At 34.8% G+C, this 26396-nt stretch overlaps 1 protein-coding gene across 1 annotated transcript in view; it reads right to left on the bottom strand.

Moving 5' to 3' along the window:
• Positions 1-2320: 2320 nt before the first annotated feature.
• The window catches only part of SHOC1 (shortage in chiasmata 1), a 77343-nt gene continuing 53267 nt past the window's right edge, over positions 2321-26396 (bottom strand). Inside the window, exons 18-27 of the mRNA XM_041764033.1 lie at positions 24922-24991; positions 23300-23478; positions 21717-21834; positions 20783-20894; positions 19080-19201; positions 14806-14899; positions 9722-9853; positions 7972-8121; positions 6315-7278; positions 2321-2421 (exon numbers count right to left, since the gene is read on the bottom strand). Coding sequence (XP_041619967.1) covers positions 2321-2421; positions 6315-7278; positions 7972-8121; positions 9722-9853; positions 14806-14899; positions 19080-19201; positions 20783-20894; positions 21717-21834; positions 23300-23478; positions 24922-24991 — 2042 coding nt within the window. The remainder of the gene's footprint in view (positions 2422-6314; positions 7279-7971; positions 8122-9721; positions 9854-14805; positions 14900-19079; positions 19202-20782; positions 20895-21716; positions 21835-23299; positions 23479-24921; positions 24992-26396) is intronic.

The following is a 26396-nucleotide window of genomic DNA, read 5'->3' as shown; positions in this document are numbered from 1 at the left end:
TCTCTCTGTGTGTCTCTCATGAATAAATAAATAAAATCTTAAAAAAACAAAAAAGATTTATTTGACAGAGGGATAGCAAGAGCGCAAGCAGGTGGGAGGGGCAAAAGGAGAAGGAGAAGCAGACTCCCCACTGAGCACGGAGCCCCATGCTGGACTCCATTCCAGGGCTCTGGGATCATGACCTGAGCTGAAGGAAGACACTAATCACCCAGGAGCCCCTACAAGTAACTCTTTGGAACATGAAAAACTTCACAGGGAAATGCTCTCAGAGGGGGGGGAAAAAAAAAAGGTTCCATTGCAAGAGGCAACCTGAGAAGTTGGGGCTGTTTCAAACAATTCCTTGTGATGGGGAGTTTGGAAGAGGATCTTGGGGGCTAGATCCACCCTTTTGGACCCCTAACAAGGGCCCAACTAGGCCCTTCGGGCTTCTATGGATCAACCAACCTCATATGACAATGACTCCAAGGTAGTGCTCTGCTAAAGCAGAACTCTTACTATAATCCACTGTTCCCAGACTCCTAACATAAGACTTGCTTTCCAATACCTCTGACAGAGACTGTTCCAGTTCCAGGCAGAATGTGTCCTTAAACAGCAGGTGCCATTGAGAGGACTCAGATATTTCCACTCCATTTGGTGAGGAAGCAGGGCCATGAGTGTTGATAGCCTAGCCTCAAGGCTTGCTGCAGTCTATGGTCTATGAAGAAACTCCTCTCCTCTGGAAGCTGATTAAAGGCAGGATAAAGGAGATCTGCAAGCTGAGAAGCCTTAGCCTTACCTTAGTTTAGAAGCAATCCTGCCACAACTTTAAGAGACTAGAACAGAAATTGCAATTAGATTTCCAGAAATAGTTTCTCTTTAAAGTCTCCACCCCCTAATCAAGCAAAACCAAACATCCTATAAATAAAAGTATAATAGCAAGAAGACAGTAGGAGGAGGAAGTTAAGAGGTGGTGTTGAGCCCTTTTCAAAAAGGAGGACACGATTAACAGTATCAAACACTGAAGAGATGTCAATTAAGGTGATATCTGAGTGTCTCTTGGATCTAAGAAGGAAGAGGTCAATTTTAGTAGTAATAGGGTGATAATTTCAGAAACCAGGAAAAAGAGTGTGCTTGTGATCTTTAAACATTTTTGGTGGTGTACCACCTATAATAATGTCAAAAACCCATTACCTACATTTTAGAGATGACATACAAAAGTTTTGTTAATAACCAAATAGTTGCAAAGAGTATAACTTTATTAAAAATTCTGACATTTTAAAAGAAAATTATTACATCTTTTTAAAAAATGTACTCAAGGGAATATAAATACCATAGTAACAGAAACCTACAATCAGCCATGAAAAAATACACAAACTATCCTCTAAAAATGTTGTACCAAGAGTATAGGAAACTGTTCTTTCTCCAATAATGTGGACATTAAATACAATTAATTTTCAAAAATTTTGCCCATCTGATAGGTGATTTGTTTTCCTTTGCATTTGTCTGATGAGTAATGAAGGTACAGATAAATGTTTATTGGCTATTTTTGTTTCTTCAGTGTAATATCTATTCATATATTTTGCTCATTCTTCTATTAGGTTATCTTTTTCCTATCAATTTGTAGGATTCTTTGTATATTTGGAATATAAATCTTTTTTTATTACGTAGGTTGCAAATATTTTCTTAGTGACTTGTTTTAAATTTTTATTTAGGAAGGCAACACTTTATTTTTTTAAGCATTTATTTGTTTATTTATGTAAGTAGTCTCTAGACCTAATGTGGGGCTCCAGCTAATAATGCTCCAAAGATCAAGAGTTGCACAGTCCTCTGACTGAGCCAGTCAGGTGCACCCCTGGAGGGAACACTTTAAATGGGAAGTTCTCCAACTTTGCCTAGATTTTAACTTTCTTAGTGATGGAGGGTTGACTCTGGTGATCTTCACTTCTTGACTTAAAGGGTCAGACTGAGATGGAGGCTCATTTCTAAAAAGGCTTGCTGGAGGGAAGGTGGGAAGCAGTGAGCTCTTCAGAAGACAACTAGACAATATATATTGCTATTGCTCTAATTGTATTTATCATATCAACTGCTCTAAAAAAAAGGCTTACAATGTTCAGGTGAATCTGGAAGATATTTGGATCTTATGACATTTATGCCAATTAGAATATTTTACTTACAAAGATGCAACCTATAGGACAGAATGTAGATTCTGAAAATTTAATATAAAAACACTGTGAACATCTAACAACTGCATTTTCTTTAATGAATGAGCAAATCTAAATCATTTTGTTACTAGATTTTCATCAAAAACAAAGAAATGTGGCACAGAATACTATCCTTTCTTTCAAAAAAACCTCAGACGAGTTTGTCCATCAGCTCTACCAGGGACTTTTTCATACACTAGCCGCCGTTTTTTGAATTGTGGTAGTTGTGAGCACATGAAATCTGTCAAAAGGAGAAAAGGGAAAACAATTTTATTCCTGATGATAAAAAAGTGTAGCTATTTTTTCCAGCTATTCTGGTGCATCCTATTTCTTCATCTATCTACAAAGTGTTAAAATTTCCAAACTGAGATGACTATAAAAATTACATTTTTAGCATAAATGCACCTGTACCTAATGGCCCAATACTAATTAATGTCATCTACACATATTTGCATGCTCATGCTTTGCACAAATAATTAAATCTCCCTGAATTTAAGACTCTTTCATTTAAGTTTTCCCTCATTAAACCTGTTCCTTACCTCCTATCTGTAATGTTGTGGAATTTATCCTGAGCTCTGATATTTGATAGGTGGTAATGGATGGACTCACTTTCTATGACTGTATTATCTATGACACATTAGCCTGAAATGTCCTAGATTTGAATTCTTTTAGAGGTTGGTTAATTAAATCAGTAAAAAAGGAGGATAAAATATTTTAAATTGTTTTAGTAATTATTCCTGGGAATATAATCTCATAATTATAAAAGCTGGATGCCATTACAAACAAATTTAAAAATCAGTGTAGTAGGTATTTTCATCATAGAGATCACAAATACACATCTATAAGACAAATGGAAAATTATTTTGAGATTATGCCAATAATCTTTGGAATAAACTATCTAGGGCTGCATTAATATGAATTTTAAAACTGTTGTATCTTAAACAATGTATTTGAAGGTAATAAAGTGCTACAGGAAACCACAGTAAAAAAGTAGAAAATTTCCATAGTGATAATGAATCTAGTATCAAAGATTCACGTGAACTATTTGAATAAAATTATTTATTTATTTATTATTTATTTATTTATTTATTTATTTATTTATAAATATTTATTAATGAGAGGGACAGACTGAGACAGAGATGCAGAGACAGGTTTGGCACCTGCCTTTGCCCCAGGGCGTGATCCTGGAGTCCTGGGATCGAGTCCCACATTGAGCTCTCTGCATGGAGCTTCCTTCTCCCTCTGCCTATGTCTCTGCCTCTGTCTCTTTTTCTCTGTGTCTCTCATAAATAAATAAATTAATTAAATATTTAAAAAATATTTATAACTAAGTTAATGATTAAATGTAAGTAGACATTTGAGTAATCCATCTATATCTCCAACAGCTTAAATATTAAAATTTATTAGAAATAACTTCTGAGAACTTCTCATTGAGAAAATGGGAGGATTATCTTATATATTGGGATGTTCTGCTCAAGAACATATAGCAATTCATATGCTTGATTTGGTTCATGCTGGAGAAAAAAATGGAATTTTCTTTTTTTTTTTTTAAAGATTTATTTATTCATTCATTCAGAGAGAGCGAAGAGAGAGGCAGAGACACAGGCAGAGGGAGAAGCAGGCTCCATGCAGGAAGCCCGATGTGGGACTTGATCCCGGGTCTCCAGGATCACACCCCAGGCTGCAGGCAGCGCTAAACCACTGTGCCACCGGGGCTGCCCAAAAATGGAATTTTCATTCAGTTCATTTATGAAGCTGTGATAAACTTCATGACAAAATGTGACAAAGCACAAATAAAGGATACAATAGATTAATTGCATTATGAAAATAGATATCAAAATCATAAATATTAGTTACCATATTCAACAGCATACTAAAAGAATCACTCTTCAAAAACCAATTATTACAGAATGATAAGGATGATTTAAATATTAGTAAACCTGTTAAGATAACCTTGACATTAATGAGTCAATGGAGAAAACATGTTTAATTTTCCCAACAGGTTCCAAAAAAGTTTGGAAGTTTCAGCATCTATTTTTTTAAAAGATTTAAAAAGATTTTAAAAGATTTAAAAGATTTAAAATCTTTTAAAAGATTTTATTTATTCATGAGAGACACACAGAGAGAGGCAGAGACACAGGCAGAGGGAGAAGGAGGCTTCATTCAGGAAGCCCGATGTGGGACTCAATCCCAGAAGCCTGGGATCACACCCTGAACCAAAGACAGATGCTCAGCTGAGCCACCCAGGCATCCCTTCAGTGTTTATTCCTCACAAAAGTTCCTACAAAACTAGGGATAGAATACTTCCCATTAAAATTATGAACAAAACAAATTGTGACTATTAAATTAAACAGGACCAAATCCAAGTTTTGTGAGTCCTGAGGGGTTTATACAGTTGATCCTTGAATAACGTGGGTGTTAGGAATGCTGACTCTCTATTCAAACATCTATATATAACATATAACATATATATATATATATATATGTATGTATGTGTGTGTGTATATATATATATATATATATATATATATATATATATCTTTTAAAAAAAAAATCTCTGTGCCCAACATGGGGCTTAAACTCCTGACCCTGAGATTAAGAGTCACATGCTCAGGCAGCCCCGGTGGCTCAGTGGTTTAGCACCACCTTTGGCCTAGGGCGGGATCCTGGAGTCTCAGAATCAAGTCCCATGTCGGGCTCCCTGCATGGAGCCTGCTTCTCCTTCTGCCTGTGTCTCTGCCTCTCTCTCTATGTCTTTTGTGAATAAATTTCACAATAAATAAATCATTTGTTTTGTTTCTTAAATTCCACTTATGGGTGAGATCATATGGTATTAGGGGAAGTCTTCTTTTAACAAAACAAAGAACAGGAGATTTTCTGGGCCTCTCTCAATCCTCACAAAAGGGCCTATGCATAAAAGAAGCTTTGAAGCTTAAGCTTCTCTCTTTTTTATTTATTTATTATTATTATTATTATTATTATTATTATTATTATTGTTATTATTTTCCCTATCATGGTAAGGCCACATCTGTAGGGCCATTAGAACTTAATATTTTATTCTAGATGTTTAGGCCAATGTAATACGAAATGATACAGAAAATAAAGGTTTAAGAGGTAGATCATTACAAGAAATGAGAAAATAAAATTGTCCTTTTAAAAATTGGTATGATTAAATGTTCAGAAACATCAATTGCAAAGAAGAGCTAACTAATAGTGATATCTACTTAGCAGGATTGTCAGAATTCAATAATTCACATAAAAGGGCTGGAAGGGCACCTGGCCCATCATAAGCTCTCAATAAATGTTAGCCTATTAAATATTCCTGCCTGATAAAGAAGCTAATTTTCTAATTCACTGACTTCTCTGTTTAGCCTTTGTTAATTTTAGTCTTCGGCTTTAGACTTGTTCTGATTTTTTTTTAAAGATTTTATTTATTTATTCATGACAGAGAGAGAGAAAGGCAGAGACACAGGCAGAGGGAGAGGGAGAGAAGCAGGCTCCATGCCCGATGGGGGACTCGATCCCTGGTCTCCAGGATCACACCCCCGGGGCTGAAGGCGGTGCCAAACGGCTGGGTCATCGGGCTGTCCTGTTCTGAGTTATTTTTAACTTAAGTTGAACACTTAGTTCATCTAAAGCTACAAGAATTTTTTTTTAAATTTTATTTATTTATTCATGAGAGACACACACAGAGAGGCAGAGACCTAGGCAGAGTGAGAAGCAGGCTTCCTGCAGGGAGCCCGACGTGGGACTCGATCCCAGAACCCTGGGATCACAACCTGATCTGAAGGCAGACGCTCAACCACTGAGGTGCCCCCAAAGCTACAAGAATTTGACATATTTTGTTTGCATTTATTTTCTTAGATGTCTATAATTAGAATTTTGATTTTCTTTTTGACCCCACAGCTATTGAAAATTCTTTTAGTAATGAATGCAAACAATTTTTTAAAATTTAGAAATGGTTCTTTTAAAATTACATATCTGCAAGAGGTGGCTGGCTCATGTTGGAAGGGCATGTGACTTGATCTTGGGGTCATGAGTCTGAGCCCCACACGAGATGTAGAGACTACTAAAATAATAAACTTAAAAAAAATTACATCTGTGAGTAGTTTTAATAACTTAAGATAGTGTTACCTGGTAATGATTTCTTGTCTCCTGAGTTAGATGAGGATTCAGAGTGCCTTTTCTGTCCTAAACATTTTCCAGCTCCTTGGTGGAAATAAAGACTGCTGAATTCTTTTTGATTTACATTAGGATCAGCAGCACAAAAGAAATCCAAACTAGGGACAGATGGTAATTCTTTTGAGAAAGTCTTTTTAGTCTCATCATTTGAACTTTCATATATGAAGCCTTCTAACTCATCCGATGGATATTTTTGCTGATTAGTGAATAAATTATCTTTCTGAGAGAACCATTTGTCACATGTAGTCTGATCTGCACCATAGTCTAAGTTGAATGAGTGATTCTGTTGTTTCCATACATTTTTCTTAAAGTTCCAGGGAAGAGGAGATTGAGCGCCTTCTACAGAAAAGTTAGAGGCATATGCTCCTTTTTTTATAGGCCCTTTTGCATCATGTGTTCCCTTTTCCTGATAACTTATAAAATTAGGGGCAACTCTCTTCTGAGTGTCAATTGGTGATGTTATGTTTTCACAGCTCATTTGTGTTAGATCCAAATAAAAGACATCTGACTCTGAATCATTCTGGTTTTGAAAGGAGTTACCAGTCACAGTTCTTGATTCTGTATTAATCAGGAAAGGATTATGTACTATGTTAGCATTACAACTGGAATCTTTCCAGTAACTGGCTTGACTGTAAGAAGTCATAGGTGGTAAAACGCATGGCATTTCTCTTAGTTCCATAAGGGAAGACTTAGAGTTTGAAGTGCTGTTTGTATCTTCGTACACTGTCTCTCCTATGTCTGAATAGTGGTAAAATTCATTATGTTCTTGAAAGACAGAGTTTGAAGAGCCAGAAGCTGAACTCTGGGAGGTAAAGGTATTAGTCTGATTCCCATTTTCCTGAGGTGATGGACTTTGAGGTGAGTTTGTTATGGACGAAGAACTAATCTTGAATAAGGAAGTGATGCTGCAAAAATGCTAAAAAATTTTAAGTTAATTAATATAATACACATATAATATAAACATCAGTCAAGTAATATAAACAGATACAATATAAACATCACTCAAGTAAATATAAATAACAATGCTTATCTATATGTAAAGAAAGCAAAATATAAATCAGTAGGGTATTACAGAGTTCCATGTCATAGGAACATAACATAATTGGCTCCATTACAAAAAAAACTTATTATAATTAGAAAATACATTTTCTAATCACTTGTAATAGAATTTTTAGTTGCAGGTTATACATGATTACCATCTGCTTGATAAAAATTTAAAATTTTAACAGTAAGGCTTAAGTTCTCTTTACTACTATAATGAAGGGCTCCAGGATTGTAAGCACATATGTATAGTGTGTGTGATCACATACTTGTGGGTGTAATAACATTTCAAAATAATCTAAAGTGATAAACTGGCTGTACTGAATTATTTATATAAGATAGCTTTAAAATGTATAATGAGAATTCAATATGAATTCAATTGAATTCAATATGAAATTGAACCAATGAGGATTCAATATGAAATTTAGTTCAAATAAATGATTTGTTACGTGAAGTCCAAAACAATTAAACTTGGATGCCTTCATTTTGAAAAGTGTTATGGTAAAAATCAGTACCAAAATGGAAAGGAAACAAACTCATATAAGGCTATGGAATACAAGTAACTAACCTTTAACACTTTTTCTGGAACTTCAGGTAAAAGCTCCTGAAGTTGACCCAGAGTTGCTAATAATATCCAGTGCAGTGAAGGTCCTTTATTTAACATGAGCTGAGCCACCAGTGGGTTAATAGATGGAAAATCAAGTAAGTACATTTCCTCCTAGAAAAGAGTTTAAAGGAATAATCAGCCAATACTTCGCTCAACCTAGCAGATTAAAATTGTTGTCATTGCACTTATTGCTCAATCTGAGATGCCTGGAGAAAAGTATGGCTAGTAGGGAAAGAAGCTTTGGCAGTTAAGATTCATATGCTCTCAGAATTGAGAAAAATCTTAAAGTTTGTTCATTTTAGTCACTTATCCAAAAAAATTTGTTACAGTTCATCTCCTTCAAACAACAATTGTTTTACCTAATGGTAGATTCTCTAATGAGAAAATCTAGGGGACTTTAAGATACCTCAAGATTTCTTTAGCTCTCCCTTTGTAGGCCATGTACTACTATCATTGTTTAACATGAACCATGTTTATGATACTTTCAGGAAAGCCTTGCTGTGAAGAGTATAGGAAGAACTTCTATCAACCAGAACCGACCTTGATGGTCTAAAATGTGTGTTTTCAGAGAGATCTCATAACAGTCTAGAAATACAGCAACCATGTTTTACTATTACCATATTCCCTTTTCTTTCTGGATTGTGCTGGTTTTTTGCACCCTCTTTGATTTATCAAATGACAGACATGTGAGTAGATTAGACATGCCTTGGTAAGAGAGAAACTGCACAGACATACATACATCTCATAATTAATTATCCCCATACTTGCCAATAGTACTATGTTCTGTTTAGGCATATATAAAATCTGTGATTAAATATATACAAATATATGAATGTTTGATCAATGTATATGAATACATTAATATTTTATTTATTTGTTGTATAATTTTATTTTTTGAATAGGTAAAATAGTCACATGGTTCAAAATTAAAAAAGGTACTAAAAGGTGTGCAGTAAAAACTCTTATCCTTACCCCATTATCCCAGTTCTCCCCTCTGCAGATAACTAATGTTATTATTTCTTGGTATCCTTCCAGAGATATTTTCTTCATTTACAAACACATATAAACATTAATTTCCCCTTGTTTTACACAAGTGGTAGTATACAATCTCTATACTGCAACTTCATTTTTCATGTAATAGATCTTAAGTATCATTCCATGTTAGTATATAAAAAGCTTCATTATTCTTTATGGTTTCATGATTTGACTATATTAAAAAAATAAAGGTAACAGATACTAGGTTGGTATAAGAACTTGAAAATATGCTTAAACAAAAGAAATTTCTAAAATTTAACTACTCAATCTTATAAATATTTTACAACTCTATTTCAGTCGTAATTATGTAACCAAATTACTGACAAATGGAATGCTAGAATTTTGCTATTCTTATACTTACTACTCTTAAATATTTAAATTTAGGAATTAGAAAAAGTTATGTTTTAAAAATATTAGGCATTGAAGTCATTAGATCACCCTATAATATGCTTGTTTTGGAAGTTCATTATAAAAGATCTCATTAAAATACTTCTGTGAAGTTGAAAAATACCCATGATTCTGGAAAATTATCTAAATAAATGCTGTATATTATGGTTACTGCTAAATATGCTCATGCAAACATTATAGGACAAAAATATGCTACCAAAAAGAGAATTCAAGTACATGTATTTATATTTGCTTTGCAAATATCTAATTTATATATTGGGAGATGAACCTTTGATGGTGAAACTTCAACCCAGGATTTATCCAACCATTCTTGAGGATCTCTCTTCGAGGTCATTAAATTGTGATCAGCAATTTGTCGAATTATCAGTGCAGCCTCTTCCACTCCTGGAGCAATTATAAGCTAAAATATATTTTTTATATATTAGGTTATGGGAAACATTAAGGAAGCAAAATATATCATTCAAAAATTGTTTGTAATTAGAAGAAAAAAAAGATATCATTAGTTAGGGCAGTGTTCCCTAACCATATTAACCTGCTAACCCATGGACTGGGTTACCTGGGTGGTACAGTTGGTTGAGCCACTGATTCTTAGTTTGGGCTCAGTCCTGATCTCAGGGAATTGAGACTGAGCCCCCTGTCGGGATCCTCACTTAGCACAGAGTCTGCTAAGGACTCTCTCTCCATCTCCCCTTTTCCTACCCCTTTCTCTCTCTAAAATAAATAATTAAAAAAAAAACACAACTCTGCTAACCCATGGACCATATTTCCTTCAAATGAATCTAAAAGATGAAGAAGATAAAAACAGAACTGAAAGCAGAAGAAAAAGCCTGGCATTTCAAAAGAGCCAGAAGAGCATGGAGGAAAACACAAGTGACAGGAAGTAAGAAATATTAAGAAACATTTTTTTTTAAGAAACATTTTTTTGGAGTTAAGTTTAATACATACACACACAGAGCTTAGCATCAAATAAGCCAGTATTGGATGAACAATTCCCAAAATACTCTAAATCAAAATTTTTCTTCTGGGCAGCCCAGGTGGCTCAGCGGTTCAGCGCCACCTTCAGCCCAGGGCGTGATCCTGGAGACCCAGGATCAAGTCCCACGTTGGGCTCCCTGCATGGAGCCTGCTTCTCCCTCTGCCTGTGTCTCTGCCTCTCTCTTTCTCTCTCTCTTTGTGTCGCTCATGAATAAATCAAATCTTAAAACAAAACAAAAAAAACTTTTCTTCTTTTTGAATATAGAATCAAATACATCTATAAAAATTCTTTATCTTTTAATGTCATTTTGAAAAATCTTGCACTATATTTTTAAAATTCTTATTTTTGAGAACTATTAGATTTAACTTGAAAAAGCAAAATATTAAATATTGACATCTAAATTTCAAATAAATTTATTAATAAATGCTGAATGGAAGTGAAGAAATTTAGTTCTAAAAATTGGAAAACTATAAGGATATCATATTATTTTTTTTAAAGATTTTATTTACTTATTCATGAGAGACATTGAGAGAGAGAGAGAGGCAGAGACACAGGCAGAGGGAGAAGCAGGCTCCATGCAGGGAGCCCGATGTGGGACTCGATCCCAGGACTCTAGGATCATGCCCTGAGCCGAAGGCAGGTGCTAAACCCCTAAGCTACCCAGGTATAAGGATATCGTATTAAAAGAAGGAAAGACAATTGCTTATCCTTATAAGATATGCTAGATTTCACATGGACATTTTAATAAATTATATCTAAAATTATACTCAAATATTAAAATCTGCCGCCCCAAGATCATGACTGGAGTCAAAACCAAGAGTCAGTGGCTCAACCCAGCTGTACACTCAGGCACCCCAGTCCATGGGTTAGCAGTTTAATATGTATAGGGAACACTGCCCAAAATAATCGTATCTTAGAAATATAAGTGTCCTGTCCTGTAGTGAAAATTCAGGAAACAAAGATTGTACAAACCTCATAAAATAAATATGGCAATTTTTTTCTTTCATAAGATAACAAATACAAAACTGTTAGCACATATCTGGGGAGTACATATATCCTAAAGAAGGACTTTCTTTAAATTATATTAAATATGTATAGATATTTTTTTGAGAGAACAAGTATGTGAGCAGTGTGGGGAGGGGCAAAGTGAGAGGGAGAGAGAGAAAGAATCTTAAGCAGTCTCCACCCCCAGTGGAGTGGAAAGCCTGGCTGGGGCTCAACTCAGGCTCAGTCTCATGACCCTGAGATCATGATCTGAGCCAAAATCAAGAGTCGGTCACTTAACTGGCTGAGTCACCCAGGCACCCCAAATATGTATAGAGAGCACAGAAGTAACACTGATTCCTAATTAATTTTATTGCAGTTTTGGATGTTTTGAGAAGATTTGACACTTTTATTTAAATATAAAAAGGCACAATTTTATGGTGATGGTAATGAACATTACCTTAATTTATTAGGGCAAGGATTCTGGAGCTCATGGCTAGACCTTGGGAGATTCAGGACTCCCCTAACATTGTTTTCAAAATTTTGCATATATGTTTATCTGAATTCTGCATTGTTTTCAAAATTTTGCATATATGTTTATATGAATTCTGAATTCATAACAATTTATAGAACTTTTTTTGACATTAGAATAAAATATAGCATAACACTACAAGCAGTATTTTCTTTTAGTTTAAGAAAATGTACTTAAGCTTCCTAATGCTTCCTTGATCACTAGACTCTTCAGATGCCTGAAAAAAATTTTTTTACATCCATACTGATGTGCTCTAAAAGGCCAAAAGCCATATTACTAAATACAGTAAAGTAAAGCAACAATATACTCTAAAATAATGAGGGGCAGCCCCAGTGGCTCAGTTTAGTGCCACCATCAGTCTAGGGCGTGATCCTAGAGACCCGGGATTGAGTCCCACATCAGGCTCCCTACATGGAGCCTGCTTCTCCCTCTGCCTCTGTCTATCTGTGTGTGTGTCTCTCATGAATAATTAAATAAAATCTTTAAAAATAAAATAAAATAATGAGTCTAGGGAACCCCCTTTAAGGTGGTAGTGTCATCAAGTCAGAAGAAGAGGAGGCTTGAGTATTGGTATATTGATAATAGAGCAAGTTGATAGTTGTTTCTCAAATTCAATGAAAAACTGACCTCCTTTAAGATTTTTATGTAAAACTTGAAAAGCTTTTGGAATAGTTTGATCCAGGTGGGAAGCCGACTTTTGTTTGGAATGAATTGTGCCTCAGCAGTACTTCCTGTTCCATCCCAGAATGCCTTCCTTGGAACAAGTCCTCTATGGGCCATGTCACTGTACCTGAATATAGTATTACTCACTGTATCATATAAGCCAGGGATAGAGGAGTAAAATGATTCTCTGAAGTATATTTTGCATAAAACAGCTTACCATTAGCTGAAAAGAGGCTGTTTAAGAGGTGAAACCACACTTGAATGGATAAATGAGACAAACTTATATTTGTCATTCAGTGATAACTTTTCTAAGAATTTTCTTTCAATATTTAATATGCATCATATAATCAAAATGATTGGGATTCTATTTCAAATAAATCATTTGTTAATTTTCCTAACAGATTGTGCTCTGATTTAATTCTATTCAGTAGATATTTGTTGAACATTTTCATTGTGTACAAAGCACCATGTTGGATGCTATACATTTTACAAAAAAGGGTCTGGTTCTTACCCTCCAGGGTGGATGGTATAAGAGTGAATATCTCATGCTATAATAAAGGTATAAAGTGCTCTTGGGAGAATGGGAGGAGAGATTTATCCTGAGAGGATATACCTGGGGAACATTTCTTAAAGATAGTATTTGAGCTGGGCAACAAAAGACAACTCTGAAGGCTGGCAGTAAGGGGAAGTGGGAGACAGGCTGGTATGACATGTTTGTCCATTAGCTGTATGGTGATAGTGTGGACATATTCAGGAAATGGTGGGTAGAATTATGCTAAAGGAAGGATAACTAGGGGCCAAATCATGAAGTGTGAATCTAGCTGAGTTTGATCTCTATTTTTTTTTTTTTTGATCTCTATTTTGAATGAAGTAGGAAGCTATGGAAGGTCTTTTGAGCAAGAAAATTCAATTTAACAACATATTTATGAAGAGTCTACTACATATTTGACACTGTGCTGGGTGCGAGGGACCGGGAAAACAAATACACATTTTCCTTTCCTTTAGGAGCTTACAGTTGAGGAAGTGAAATGTTCGCAGCTGTATTTCAGAAATGTAATTGGTGTCAATGATGCACCAGAGGAGAATAATTAGAAATAAAGATATTAGTCAGGAAGTTGCTTTGAAACTCCAAGTGAGAGGTGAAGGCCTGAACTTGAGAAAAAGCAGGGAGAGTAGGATGAAGAGACGTACTCTAGACACACTGCAGCTACTGATTACAGTAGTAATGTCATTAATTAAGTTTGAGGAGGATGAGAAGTTGTGTTTTGGACATGTAGGGTTGGCGGCACCTGTGGGATAATCATGTGGAGACTTCCAGTAGAATGCTAGAATATAGGTGCAGATCTTAAGAAAAGTCAAGAAAAATTTAAGGATTATACTCAGAAATGAAAGCTAAGTTTGTGGGAATGTCTGAATTTATTAAGGAAAGGGTATAAGGTGATAACAGAAGAGGACTGAGCCTTGCATTTGGGGGAGTGTCTAAATTTCAGTGGGACATTGAAAAAAGAACCAAGAAAGGATACTGGTTAGAGATCACTACAGCAGATACAAAGAGTATGTTTCACAAGTCAACATTTTTAATCAATGCATATTTATTTATTCATATCCTGCCAAGTAATAATTAAGAGATAAAATATGAATTTAAATTCATTAAAGGCTTTTAATTTCTTAATTTTATTTATTTTATGACTTTAAACTCATTAAAGGCTTTTAATTTCTTAATTTTCTTTATTTTATGACTTTAAATTCATTAAAGGCTTTTAATTTCTTAAATTTTATTTATTTTGGAAAAAGCACAAGCAGGGGGAGCAGCAAAGGGAGAGTGAGAAGCAGTCTCCCTACTGAGCAGCGAGCCCGACATGGGGCTCAGTCCCAGGACTCTGGGATCTTTTTTTTTTAATGCATAATCTTTTAATTTTTTTGAAGGTTCTGCTCTGGAAAAAAGGACTCTGGGATCTTAACCTGAACCAAAGGCAGATGTTTAACTAAGCCACCCAACCCCCTCATTAAAAGCTTTTAGACCAGAAGTTTAAGTGGAAAGAATATTTATTAACTTGAAAACTATTCTTTAAAGAGCTTTAAGGCATTTTTTTTTTTAGTTTACTAATTTAATGTTTCTTTGCACTGGGCACTTGAGTTTGAGTATAGTTTTGGTTTATGAAAAATACTTATAAACAAACATTTAAGAAAAGAATACCTTTACAACCAGTTCTTCTGATTTTAGCCCATATGATACCAAAGCTGCATAAATCAGTGCTAGATGATGAAGTGTTTTTTCTGTAAGATGGTACCTAAAAAAAAAATTGTAATACTATACTTGTACTCATTCGATGTGTGATTGTACCTATTAGTTCATTTCATTTCCACATTTCAGGTTATGAGAATAATCTGGCTAAGATAATGCTGTGTGGCAGATTCAGCACTCTGTTGAGAAGATGGTTCCACCTCCATTCTTTAAGAATCCAGTTAAATCTAGGGGATACTGAGAATATATTTTTGAGGAGAGAAGTTTAACTCATACCTTTAGTGGCTCCAGGGATGGCTATCTGACTGGTGCCAACTAAAATACTCTATCCCCCTGGCCAAAGTAACAGGTTCAGATATGAACAAACACATGACCAAACTCAGGATAACTAGAATCCTCCCTGGGTCTTTTTCTTGAGCTGTTAGAAAAAACACTTTTAAAAATAATCGTTATGTAATGTGATGGAGGTGTTAGCTAACCCTACAGTGGTAATCATATTGCGATATACAAACAATCAGCATGTTGTAGACCTTAAACATACACTATCTAGTATGCCAATTATATTTCAATTAAAAGAACACTCTTTTTTCTTCTATGGTTATTAAGCAGTTCAGATGTGAATCTTGAGCTATAGCCAGATATTTCTATTATCTTTATCCACTTTAAGCACCAAAAATTTATTGCTTTATATTAGTAAGAAGTCGGGGATAAGGCATCATTGGGTTCAGGTACTGAAGCCATTTCATTGAGACAAGGGCTCTCTCAATTTCTTGGTTTTTCTTTCTTGGCCTTGCTAGTTTTTTTCTCAGGCAAACTCTTTCCATAAAAGTGGCTGAAAAGAGTGGCTTGCTGTGCCTAAATTGTACAAACAAGGTGGTTTCTGCTGAACCCTGCTTTTCTTCTTGAGGAGAATGTAGAATTTTGATATGTGCTAGGTAGAGGGTGCCTACCTGACCAATCTTTAGTGAGAGCCTTGGGCACTGAGTCTTTAGTGAGTTTTCCTGGTACACAACATTTTACAAGTGTTGTCACAACTCTTTCCTGTGGAAATTAAACACATTCTGTGTGATTCTATTAGGAGAAGACTCCTGCCATCGAAAGATGAATGGATAAAGCCATCGAAAGAAGAAGGGATAAAGAAGATGTGGTTTATGTATACAATGGAATATTACTCAGCCATTAGAAACGACAAATACCCACCATTTGCTTCGACGTGGATGGAACTGGAAGGTATTATGCTGAGTGAAATAAGCCAATCGGAGAAGGACAAACATTATATGGTCTCATTCATTTGGGGAATATAAATAATAGTGAAAGGGAATAAAGGGGAAAGGAGAGAAAATGAGTGGGAAATATCAGAGAGGGAGACAGAACATAAGAGACTCTTAACTCTGGGAAATGAACAAGGGGTGGTGGAAAGGGAGGTGGGCGGGGGGATAATTAGTTTTTCTTTTCATGAAAATCTGGGTGATCAATGTGAGTCTCCTCTTTTTTTTTTTTTTTTGCTGTACATCGATTACACCTCTGAAACATAGATGAATAGCAATCTAAAAAACAACTTAAAATTTTTTCCAAAACAGTTTTATCTATAGGATACTTCCAAGATCTTAAAGCTTAAATGCTTTACAAGCAAGTTCCAAGCTTAAAATGCTGTACAGCCTTTACTAATACTCAAAATGAAGATTTTAGACCTAAATTATGATTTTTATTTCTCAATTTTGGAAGAAAGGAAAAACAAGGTTAAATGACTTGCTGGAGTTTAATGGAAAAAGAAACAAGAGCCAAGGTGTTTGGACTCTTACATTTTAACTTATACTTATCCTCACATAATAACAATTGTATGCAAAGAACTTGGTATAGTACATAAACAAAAATGGAATCAAACAGGGAAGTCAGTAAAGAAAAAAAATCACATATGCAATGTCAAGTATGGAAAGACCTCTATACCTTCTATAATAACTAAATAATATATTTCTAAGGTTTTTATTTATTTATTTGAGAGAGAGAGAGACAGCCTATGAGTGGGAGGAGGGGCAGAGGGAGAGGGACAAGGAGACTCCGAGCTGAGCAGGGAGCCTGACACAGTTCAAAGGATGGAGAGGTCACAATTAACTATATGTGTGCATGAATTAAAGGATATTAAGGAAAGATTGAAAAGAAAAAGTGATATTTGGGGATAGTATTTGAAAAATGGGCACAATTTCACCAGATCAAATAGTTGGAGGAAGTAGGGAATATTGTAGGAAGAGAGAAATGTATCAGCAAAAGTAGTAGTGGGAAAGTAAGGACCATGTTTGCCAACCAATAAGCAATCCTTCTGGCTAAAATGGAAGGCAGTGAAAATTAAGCATGAAAATATAGGTTGGGATTATATCCTGAAGACTTTAAGTATTAGGGTGAATAGTATGAATGTATTCAGTAGATAATAGGGAAGTCAGTGAAGGCTTTTTATCAGAGAGAAACAGTAAGAGACTGGTTTTTGGTTTATTAATTGAATGTATGACAGATGATAGAAAGTAACACGGAGACCATCTGGAGGTGGGAAAACAGTTGGTAGTCTATTTTAGCAGTCCACATAAAATAGTAAGATCTGAACTAAAATGCTGGTAATATAAATGGAGACAGGCGATAAATAAAAAAGAGACTAGTGGTTAAATCCATAAGATTTGTTTTCTAATTTCAGTGACTAAAAGAAAGGCAGTGGTCATAAATAGCTAAATGGCAGAAGAGAGGAGATACTTTTGGAGGGAATAGAGAATATAGTGAATTCACCCTGGAACATGTTAAATTTGAGAGCCTATAAAATATCAGGGTGGAAAAATTTAACACAACATTAGAGATGCATGTCAGGAATTTCAAAGTGACTGCACCTGTGGATATAAATAAAATAATTATATACCAGAAAGATGATGATTGATGCTATGGCAGAGGGTAAGGTTTCTAATGGATCCAACAGAAGAAAGTAGAGAATTCAGATGTATTGAGACTGGGACAAGACAGAAGAAGAGGTAAAGACAGAGAAAGAGCAGTTAGAGAGACAGAAGATCAGAACTATGAAGTGTCATGGGACTGAAGAGCTTCCAGTAAGGAAGCACTGGCAACGGTTTCAAAACTTAAGAGCAATCGGAGAAGGACAAACATTATATGTTCTTATTCATTTGGGGAATATAAATAATAGTGAAAGGGAATAGAAGGGAAGGGAGAAGAAATGGGTAGGAAATATCAGAAAGGGAGACAGAACATAAAGACTCCTAACTCTAGTAAACGAACTAGGGGTGGTGGAAGGGGAGGAGGGCGGGGGGTGGGGGTGACTGGGTGGCGGGCACTGAGGGGGGCACTTGACGGGATAAACACTGGGTGTTATTCTGTATGTTGGCAAATTGAACACCAATAAAAAATAAATTTATTACTAAAAAAAAAAACTTAAGAGCAGTGGGGATCCTTGGGTGGCTCAGCAGTTTAGCGCCTGCCTTTGGCCCAGGGCACAATCCTGGAGTCCCGGGATCGAGTCCCACGTCGGGCTCCTGGCATGGAGCCTGCTTCTCCCTCCTCCTGTGTCTCTGCCTCTCTCTCTCTATCATAAATAAATAAATCTTTAAAAATAAATAAATAAATAAATAAATACTTTAGAACAGTGAAAGATAAAAATACTCTTGGAGGTTGGAAGTGATTCTGAGACAGGGATCAGTACAGATGTAGGAAGAGAAGCCAGACTGCAGAGAATAAAAAAAGGAAGTGGCAGCTTCCTTTTATGTGGGTTCATAAAATTTTGAGATGAAGGAAAGGAAGGACATATAATGATAACTTGAGCCTGTGTCTTGGCATGGATTTTTTATAATTTTTAAGTTAACCATATCAATGGAACAAAGTAGAACAAGAAGCTATTTAGTTGGTAAATTTAATAAGCTTTTAGAGAGAAGTGACTGAAAGATGGCATCTTTTAACAGACAAGTCCAGAAACTAAAAAGTAGTAAAAAGTGAAGCATTTGAAGCAGCATTTCTTAGTGAAGTAGAGGATGATTTGCAAAGAATATCCAGTGGAAATATAACATCTCTAAAATTCAGACTTGTTTTCTTATGGGCATGCCTCCCCCTTGAGGATCCGTGGGCTCAAAGCAAACTAGATGAGCAAATGGAAAATTTGCATAGCTACTTTTACTCAAAGAAGAGGACCAAATAACTTAATAAATATAAACGTGACTTTGGATGAAGAAATGCTTACTTACTCTGAGTTTAATGTTTTTTTGGTATATAAGATTATCCAACAATAGCTGTACTGGAATGATAATGCCAACAGTCTCATAATGATATTGTCTGATGCCTTCTCACAATTCAATTCTTCTAGGTCCTACCAGAAAATAGATAAAATAAAATAAAAAGATTCACTAGGTTGAACAGTTGTTATGAAATTATTGTTATCATATGTCAAGAATCTATGACATATATAAATTATAATGTGAGAAGAGGCATGGGTATGGGCTCCATTTTGTGGAAAATTTAAAATCTCACTGGAAGTAGTTGGGGAAAAACTATAGATGCCAACCAGCGAATGATACCTTCAGCAAGGAGGGCTCATGAATCTCTTCAACTGTAGATATAAAGAAAGCAGCCTACAGAGTGCCCCAATTTGGGCAAAATCCTTTATCGATAGGGATCTGGCTCTCCTAAGGGCAATACAAAATATGTTCAAAAACCTATGGGATAATCTGCACTGAATGCTGATTTAAGGAAGATGACATAGAAGCCATCAATGGATTTTCAGGAATCGCTCTCAAATGGTCTAGAATTGTCTTTTTCCTCTAATGCAATTAATTTCTGATAGAGTGAATGATTCAGGAAGTGTTTCACTCTAAGTTATGTAACTATGAATTAAGATTAAAACAGTTCCCCAAATGGTATTTCCCCCTAAAAAACTTTTTAAACTTTAAATATGTAAGACATAGTAGCTCTTAAGAACCCCTCTAACAGAGCTTTGTGTTTCCATCACATAATTCTTACACTGTTAATATTTGCTCATCAGATTAGATTTCTACTTTACCATAATATTTGCCATTAATTTATACTACATATCACCAAACCTGGTTTCCCCTTCTTATTTCCACTCTACCGAATTATTTTCTTTGTAATTTGTACTTCAATCAAGCAAACATATCAGAGAGATTCAGTCAAGAATTTGTACATCTTAAATTCCAAACTATAGGGAATTTTTTAAAGAGAAATTTTCTTTTTTTTTAATATCGGCTTACTTACAGGCAGTCCCCACTTACCTTAGAGGAAATCCATGTTACTAATCATGGATTAATATACTACCTCCTCTTTTTTAAATTTTTTTTTAAAGATTTTACCTATTTACCAGAGAGAGAGAAAGGGAGGGAGGGAGGGAGGGAGGGAGGGAGAGAGAGAGAGAGAGAGAGAGAGAGAGAGAGAGAGAGAAAGCACAAACAGGGGGGAGGAGGCAGAAAGAAAGGCAGACTCCCCCTGAGCAGGGAGACCCATGCAGGGCTTGATTCCAGGACCCCAAAATCACAACCTGAGCAGAAGGCAGATGCTTAAGCAACTGAGCCACCCATGTACCCCTAATATACTACCACCTTTCAAGAAACATGGTGGCTACTATTTTATTTTTAAGGTTTTCAACAATGTAATTATTCTGTAAATATATTTTGAAATAGGTCAATATATAACATTAGAGATTCCATATATGCTTTGTCTTCTTAAAGTATGTTAAAAGTTAGAAGGCATTGAAGAAGCTTGGTAATAGTCATTTTCCATAGTGGTAATTTTGATACTTATTGTCCATTTGCAAAGTTTCGGAAGATACCACTAATGGATTATAGTTAAGCTCTCTGAGGTAAAGCTAATAATAAATTACACGGTTATACATATATTTTAATATATTTGATTTATATTTTTTACTATACAGTTTTACCTGCAACATTACGGCAGTGTGTTCATCAATTGTCACCACCACATAACACTCTGTACCTCCAAAGAGTTTCAATGACTCACTGCAGCATCTTTCCACTAGTGTGATATTATATCTGTAAAATATCATATTTTGGGGTGATGAAATGGCCAAGAAAAAAATTTTAAGAAAAGCTGTATTGTTTTCCTGCATATTAAATTATTTGAACTACCATGCCTTTTCTTTCATACATCAATTTATTTTACTTTATAAATTTGAGGAATGAAATTATGATTTTATTCAGTATATATGACTAATTGAGATGTGCATTGCCTTAGGTATTTACTTTTTTTTAAAGATTTATTTGTTTATTCACGAGAGACCCAGAGAGTCAGAGACATAAGCAGAGGGAAAAGCAGGCTCCGTGCAGAAATCCTGATGGCAGGACTTGATCGGGGAATCCAGGATCACGCCCTGAGCTGAAGGCAGAGGCTCAACCACTGAGCCACCCAGATGTCTCATTTAGAACTTAGGTATTTCATTTAGAACTTCACAGTCCTGTTTCCCATGCCGTATTTAAAGCCCTCTAAGAACACTCATTCTCAATATTATCAATGACCCAAAGATATGACCATAAAATTCACAGTAAAAAAGAATCATAAATTGCTCATATTTCCAGATAACAAAAGAAATGAAAGTAAAATATAAATATAAACAATAATCAAATATGCTTTCTCCATAAGACTGATATGTCTTACCAAAAAAGATAGTATTCAGTAATTATTATGGTGTACTACAGGGAGAGACGTGTAACTTGACATAAACTCTCTGGAAAACTATTCCTATGTGATATAATTGCATGCTTGAATCAGAGAAAAATAGTGCCACATATATAGCATAATGTTTAGCCATTTAGGATATATTTACCTTTGCTAACGTTATGAAATCAATAACTTACTTGGATTCTAGCAACTGAAGTATTTCTGGAGTATTAAGAAGTCCTTCAGATGCAAAAAACACATATGGAACCTGAATTTCCAGAAGAAAACCACCAAAACTATCCAGCAAGGTACTTCCTAAATAAGAGAAAGTTTATAAATATTTCTCTTTTTTCTCATCCTTCAGTTCTTTCTCTTTTTTACTAACCATGAGAATAGCAATTGTATGTTCAAAGAGTAGTATAAAAATAAAACATATCCATTATAAAAAATCAGAAGTCAGAAAAAAGAAAGGTCTGAAGAATAAAATAAAAACTATGTTATCCTACTACCTAAAAATAAAACAGCATTAACAGAATTTACTAAAAGTACTATATGATACATTATTAGAAAAATAGTAAATACGTCAATAGATAAATGGACAAAGAACATTAATAGGCAATTTACAAAAGAATGGCTATACAAGATCAATTCACTTCTGAAAAGATACATATAATCAAAGATATTATCTGTAATTAATTAACTATAACTATAAAATATTTTCTGCCTGTAATTCTGCCAAATATTTAAGGGAATAATAACACCTACTACAGTAAAGATATTGGGAAAGGGATTCTCATACTTTCTGCACAAATACTGAGATAGCATTTCTGGAAGGATATTGGCAATATATAAATGTGTGTATACCTTTGACTCAGGAATTCATTTTAATTCTTAGAACAAGTATATAAAAATAAAAAAGATACATAAGGTACTATAAATCTTATAGTACAATAGTGTAAAATTGAAGCATTGTAAATGCTCCAAATAAGGAATTGGCTCAGTCAATTAAGTTCATCTTCAAAAGAATGGAAGAAGCCTCTACATATAAACTAGGATGCTTATCTTTTATGTTTTTTTGGGGGGGGCCATGTTTCAATTATTTAATCAATTTAACATTTAATTCTCTATATCAAAGATTCCAAAGTAATAGTTATGGTGACTGTATTTTTTAGAATTGAATTGGAATGTCTTACAATTCAAACTTCCCAGATTAGAGGTGGACAGAAAGTAACTTATAGCAAGTATTGAAAGGGATGCACTGGGACTAGAAACGTATGGGCTTTTTAATTTAATGGATGTGAGAATTCACAACTTGAGTCACATGCAGTGTTGCTGAGAAATACAAAGAAACTAAAATGATATACAAAGTGGTTTTATTAGACTCTTTCAGAAGGGTTTGTGTGTAATTTTTTGTTGCACATTAAGTTTTCTGAATCAGTCAATATACTACAATAGAATTTTCCCCTAAAATTCAATAAAAAATACTATTGCTGAAGTATCCGGTGAAGATTAGACATAATTATAATAAATTGTCCTATTATAAGTAAAAATTAGAAGGTAAGGGATGAAGACAAATATAGCCAGTAAAGCTTACTTTACAAATGAGGAATATGAGATAAGGGATAAAGAACCTGCCCAAGGTCACCCAGAGCACTGGGGTTCAAGCTTGAACGCAAGTCCTCTAATGCCATGGCTCATTCTCTTTCCACAGATCAAATGCAGAAAACAGACAATTTCCATTCTACCACAACCACAAAAGGATTTTAGTATATATTCTTACTCTTTAAAACTGTGTCTGGAAGAATCACTTTGAAGGCCCTGTGAGGAATATTCAATTTCTTGCAGTGTTCGGTCCAACAGGAGTTCTCTCCAAAATTGTATTCCACCACAAATGAAAAGTCAGTCCATGGGAAATCTGCTCCAATATGCTGATTATGTACAATTATGCAGGAACTTGTACTGAAGACAAAAGAAAACCAAGAAAATGGAATTATATTTGTGTCATTATTTACTTGGAAGGCCAAAGTAAATCATGACTGTTTTTGGCTATTTTATTCTTCTCTAGTTTGTGCCTGCTTATCTTGGAAAGGCACTGTTGTATTTTCTGTTAACTTACTCTCCAATTGTGCTAATTCCTTTTTATCTTTCTTTTTGATGGTCATACATTTTTTTTAAGTGTTTAAGATTTTTAAAAAAGATTTTACTTATTTGAGAGAAAGAGAGCCAGCACAAGTGAGGGGAGGGGCAGAGGGAGAAGCAGGCTCCCCAGTGAGCACGGAGCCCAGTCAACACTTAGGGCTGGATCCCAGGATCATGACCTGAGCCAAAGGCAGACATTTAACCTACTGAGCCACCCAAGTGCCCCTTTTAGATTTCATTTTTAAGTAATCTCTACACTCAATGTGGGGTTCAAACTCACGACCCTGAGAAGAGTAGTGTGTTCTTTTGACTGAGCCAGCCAGGTGAGCTGATGGTCATACATTTTTCTAAAAAACAAAATCTAAAAAACTGGACTACTTCACATCCTCAAATGCAAGGGATCCTAATTTTATTAACTGAATCCTATCAATAACAGACAAGTCACCATGAGAATTCAATCTCATTTTCTTACACGTGAGGTTTTCATCTTTGAGGATCTACACAACAGATTATCTGACAACTTTGAAATGATTTTTCTTTTTCTCAATGAACTTCATAGATGATTTAGCAACAATAAAAATCAGGGATACTTAAATATCGTAAGTTTATCATTTCCATCTTTAAATTCCATATAATAGCACTTATTATACTGAAAATTCTCTACTGCTGCTTTCTCTCTAGAGCAATCTAGATAGATAATAGACATAAGTTAAATGCTTTGTGGGGTTCTATTTGATTTACAACTTTTTATTATTTGGAACTCAATATTAGACATAAAAATTTCTACATAAAATAAGGCAAAATAAAAACATTTTTAGACAAGTCAACACCAATTTTATTATTAGCATGCTCTCATCAAAAGAATTTCTAAGGGATACTTCAGGAAGAATGAGAACTCAAAAGAAAGAAGATACAAGAATCAATAAAACCCCCAAAACTGGTATAAACAAGGATAAATCTAAATGGGCACTTCCTCTGCTAACAATAACAATGATCATGATAATTTGGGAATATTAAAAAGCAAGACTGAATGAAAATTTTGGACAACAATAATATAGAATATATGACCTGAGTTAAGTATTCTTTTTTTTTTTTTTGAGTTAAGTATTCTAATGTAAAACACTTTTCAGAAAGAGGAGAGTGACATTGATTCATCTCAGTATTTACTAAACCTTTTTTAAAAATCAAATTCCAGGAGAAATTATGCTTTTCCTGTGAAACTAGTAGCTTATTCCTCCCAGGTGAAGAAATACATATTTTTACCCATTTAAAACACCTTCAGATTCCAGAACATCTTTCCTTTTGTTTGAATGTATGACAGTCAATGTTAAACCTGTTGGGAAAAAAAGAATAATACAAAAAAATGTTTTCCGGTGTTTTCTTCATATATAATTTTTAGGTGTTCATATATTTCACTACCATAAAAATGAATTAAAGATCTGTGAACAAGGTAACTGCTTAAAATGCAATTTGCTGGATTATTTTTCTATCTGTGGGTATCAGAAAGTTTAAAGTATGGGTAATATTTCTGGTGTGTGAGTATATATGTTTTGTATGTATAAGCATGGAAATTCTGAATTTATGTAAAATAATAAAATGGATCAAAATATTAATTTTTAAAAAAGATTTTATTTATTTATTCATGAGGGATACAGAGAGAGAGAGAGAAAGAGAGGCAGAGACACAGGCAGAGGGAGAAGCAGGCTCTGTGCAGGGAGCCTGATGTGGGACTTGATCCCGGGACTCCAGGATCACGACCTGAGCCAAAGGCAGGCGCTAAACCGCTGAGCCACCCAGGGATCCCAAAATATTAATTTGGAAGTAGCTAAATTAATCACTCATCAATTCTGTGCAGTTTTTTAAAAAAATATTTTTATTTATTTATTCATGAGAGACACAGAGAGAGAGGCAGAGACATAGGCAGAGGGAGAAGCAGGCTCCCTATGGGGAGCCCGTGTGGGACTCGATCCCAGGACCCCAGGATCATGACCTGAGCCAAAGGCAGATGCTCAACCACTGAGCCACTCAGGTGCCCCTGTGCATTTAATTTTACTTTGCTAAAAATCATGGTTGATTTTACCTTTTTTCTTTAGTCAAAAACGTTAAGTACATAACTAAATAACTATAGACTACATTTTGATGTCGTTTTTTCCTTTCTATGGACTGTATATGAAGTGGACCTATTGGGTGCCATCTACTTCTTAATTCACTTCTGCTTCCTAATCATAATTTAAGTTTCTTATGTTACTGATATTTTAACAAAATAAAATAAATTTCAAAAATTCTGTAGCCACACATAGTTTATTTTTGGTAGGCACTATTGGTTTAAGAATAGCTATTTCTAGTCAAAATAAATTTTACACTCTATTAGTGTACTTTTGTCAGTTGTTAAGTTCACAAAGGCATGATGTGATAATGAGTAATGCTTAATAATTCAATGTTTACTTGGCTTGATATGACAATAGTTTGGGTACCAATAAGAAGAGGATAAGCAGTATTTCTCTTCTTATATAAATTTATAAGGTCATATTATTATTTTTATAAGTTTTATTTTGGGCACCTGGGTGGCTCAGTGGTTGAGCCTTTGGCTCAGGTTGTGATCTCAGGGTCCTGGGATTTAGTCCCGCATCAGGTTCCTGCAGGGAGCCTGCTTCTCCCTCTGCCTGTGTCTCTTCCTCTCTGTCTCACATGAATAAATAAATAAAATATTTTTTAAAAAGGTTTTATTTTGAAGTAAT

The sequence above is a fragment of the Vulpes lagopus genome, chromosome 7 (assembly GCF_018345385.1).
Source record: "Vulpes lagopus strain Blue_001 chromosome 7, ASM1834538v1, whole genome shotgun sequence".
Taxonomy (NCBI): domain Eukaryota; kingdom Metazoa; phylum Chordata; class Mammalia; order Carnivora; family Canidae; genus Vulpes; species Vulpes lagopus.
Note: the sequence above shows the minus strand (reverse complement) of the source record. Positions and strands in the feature narration are given on the sequence as shown.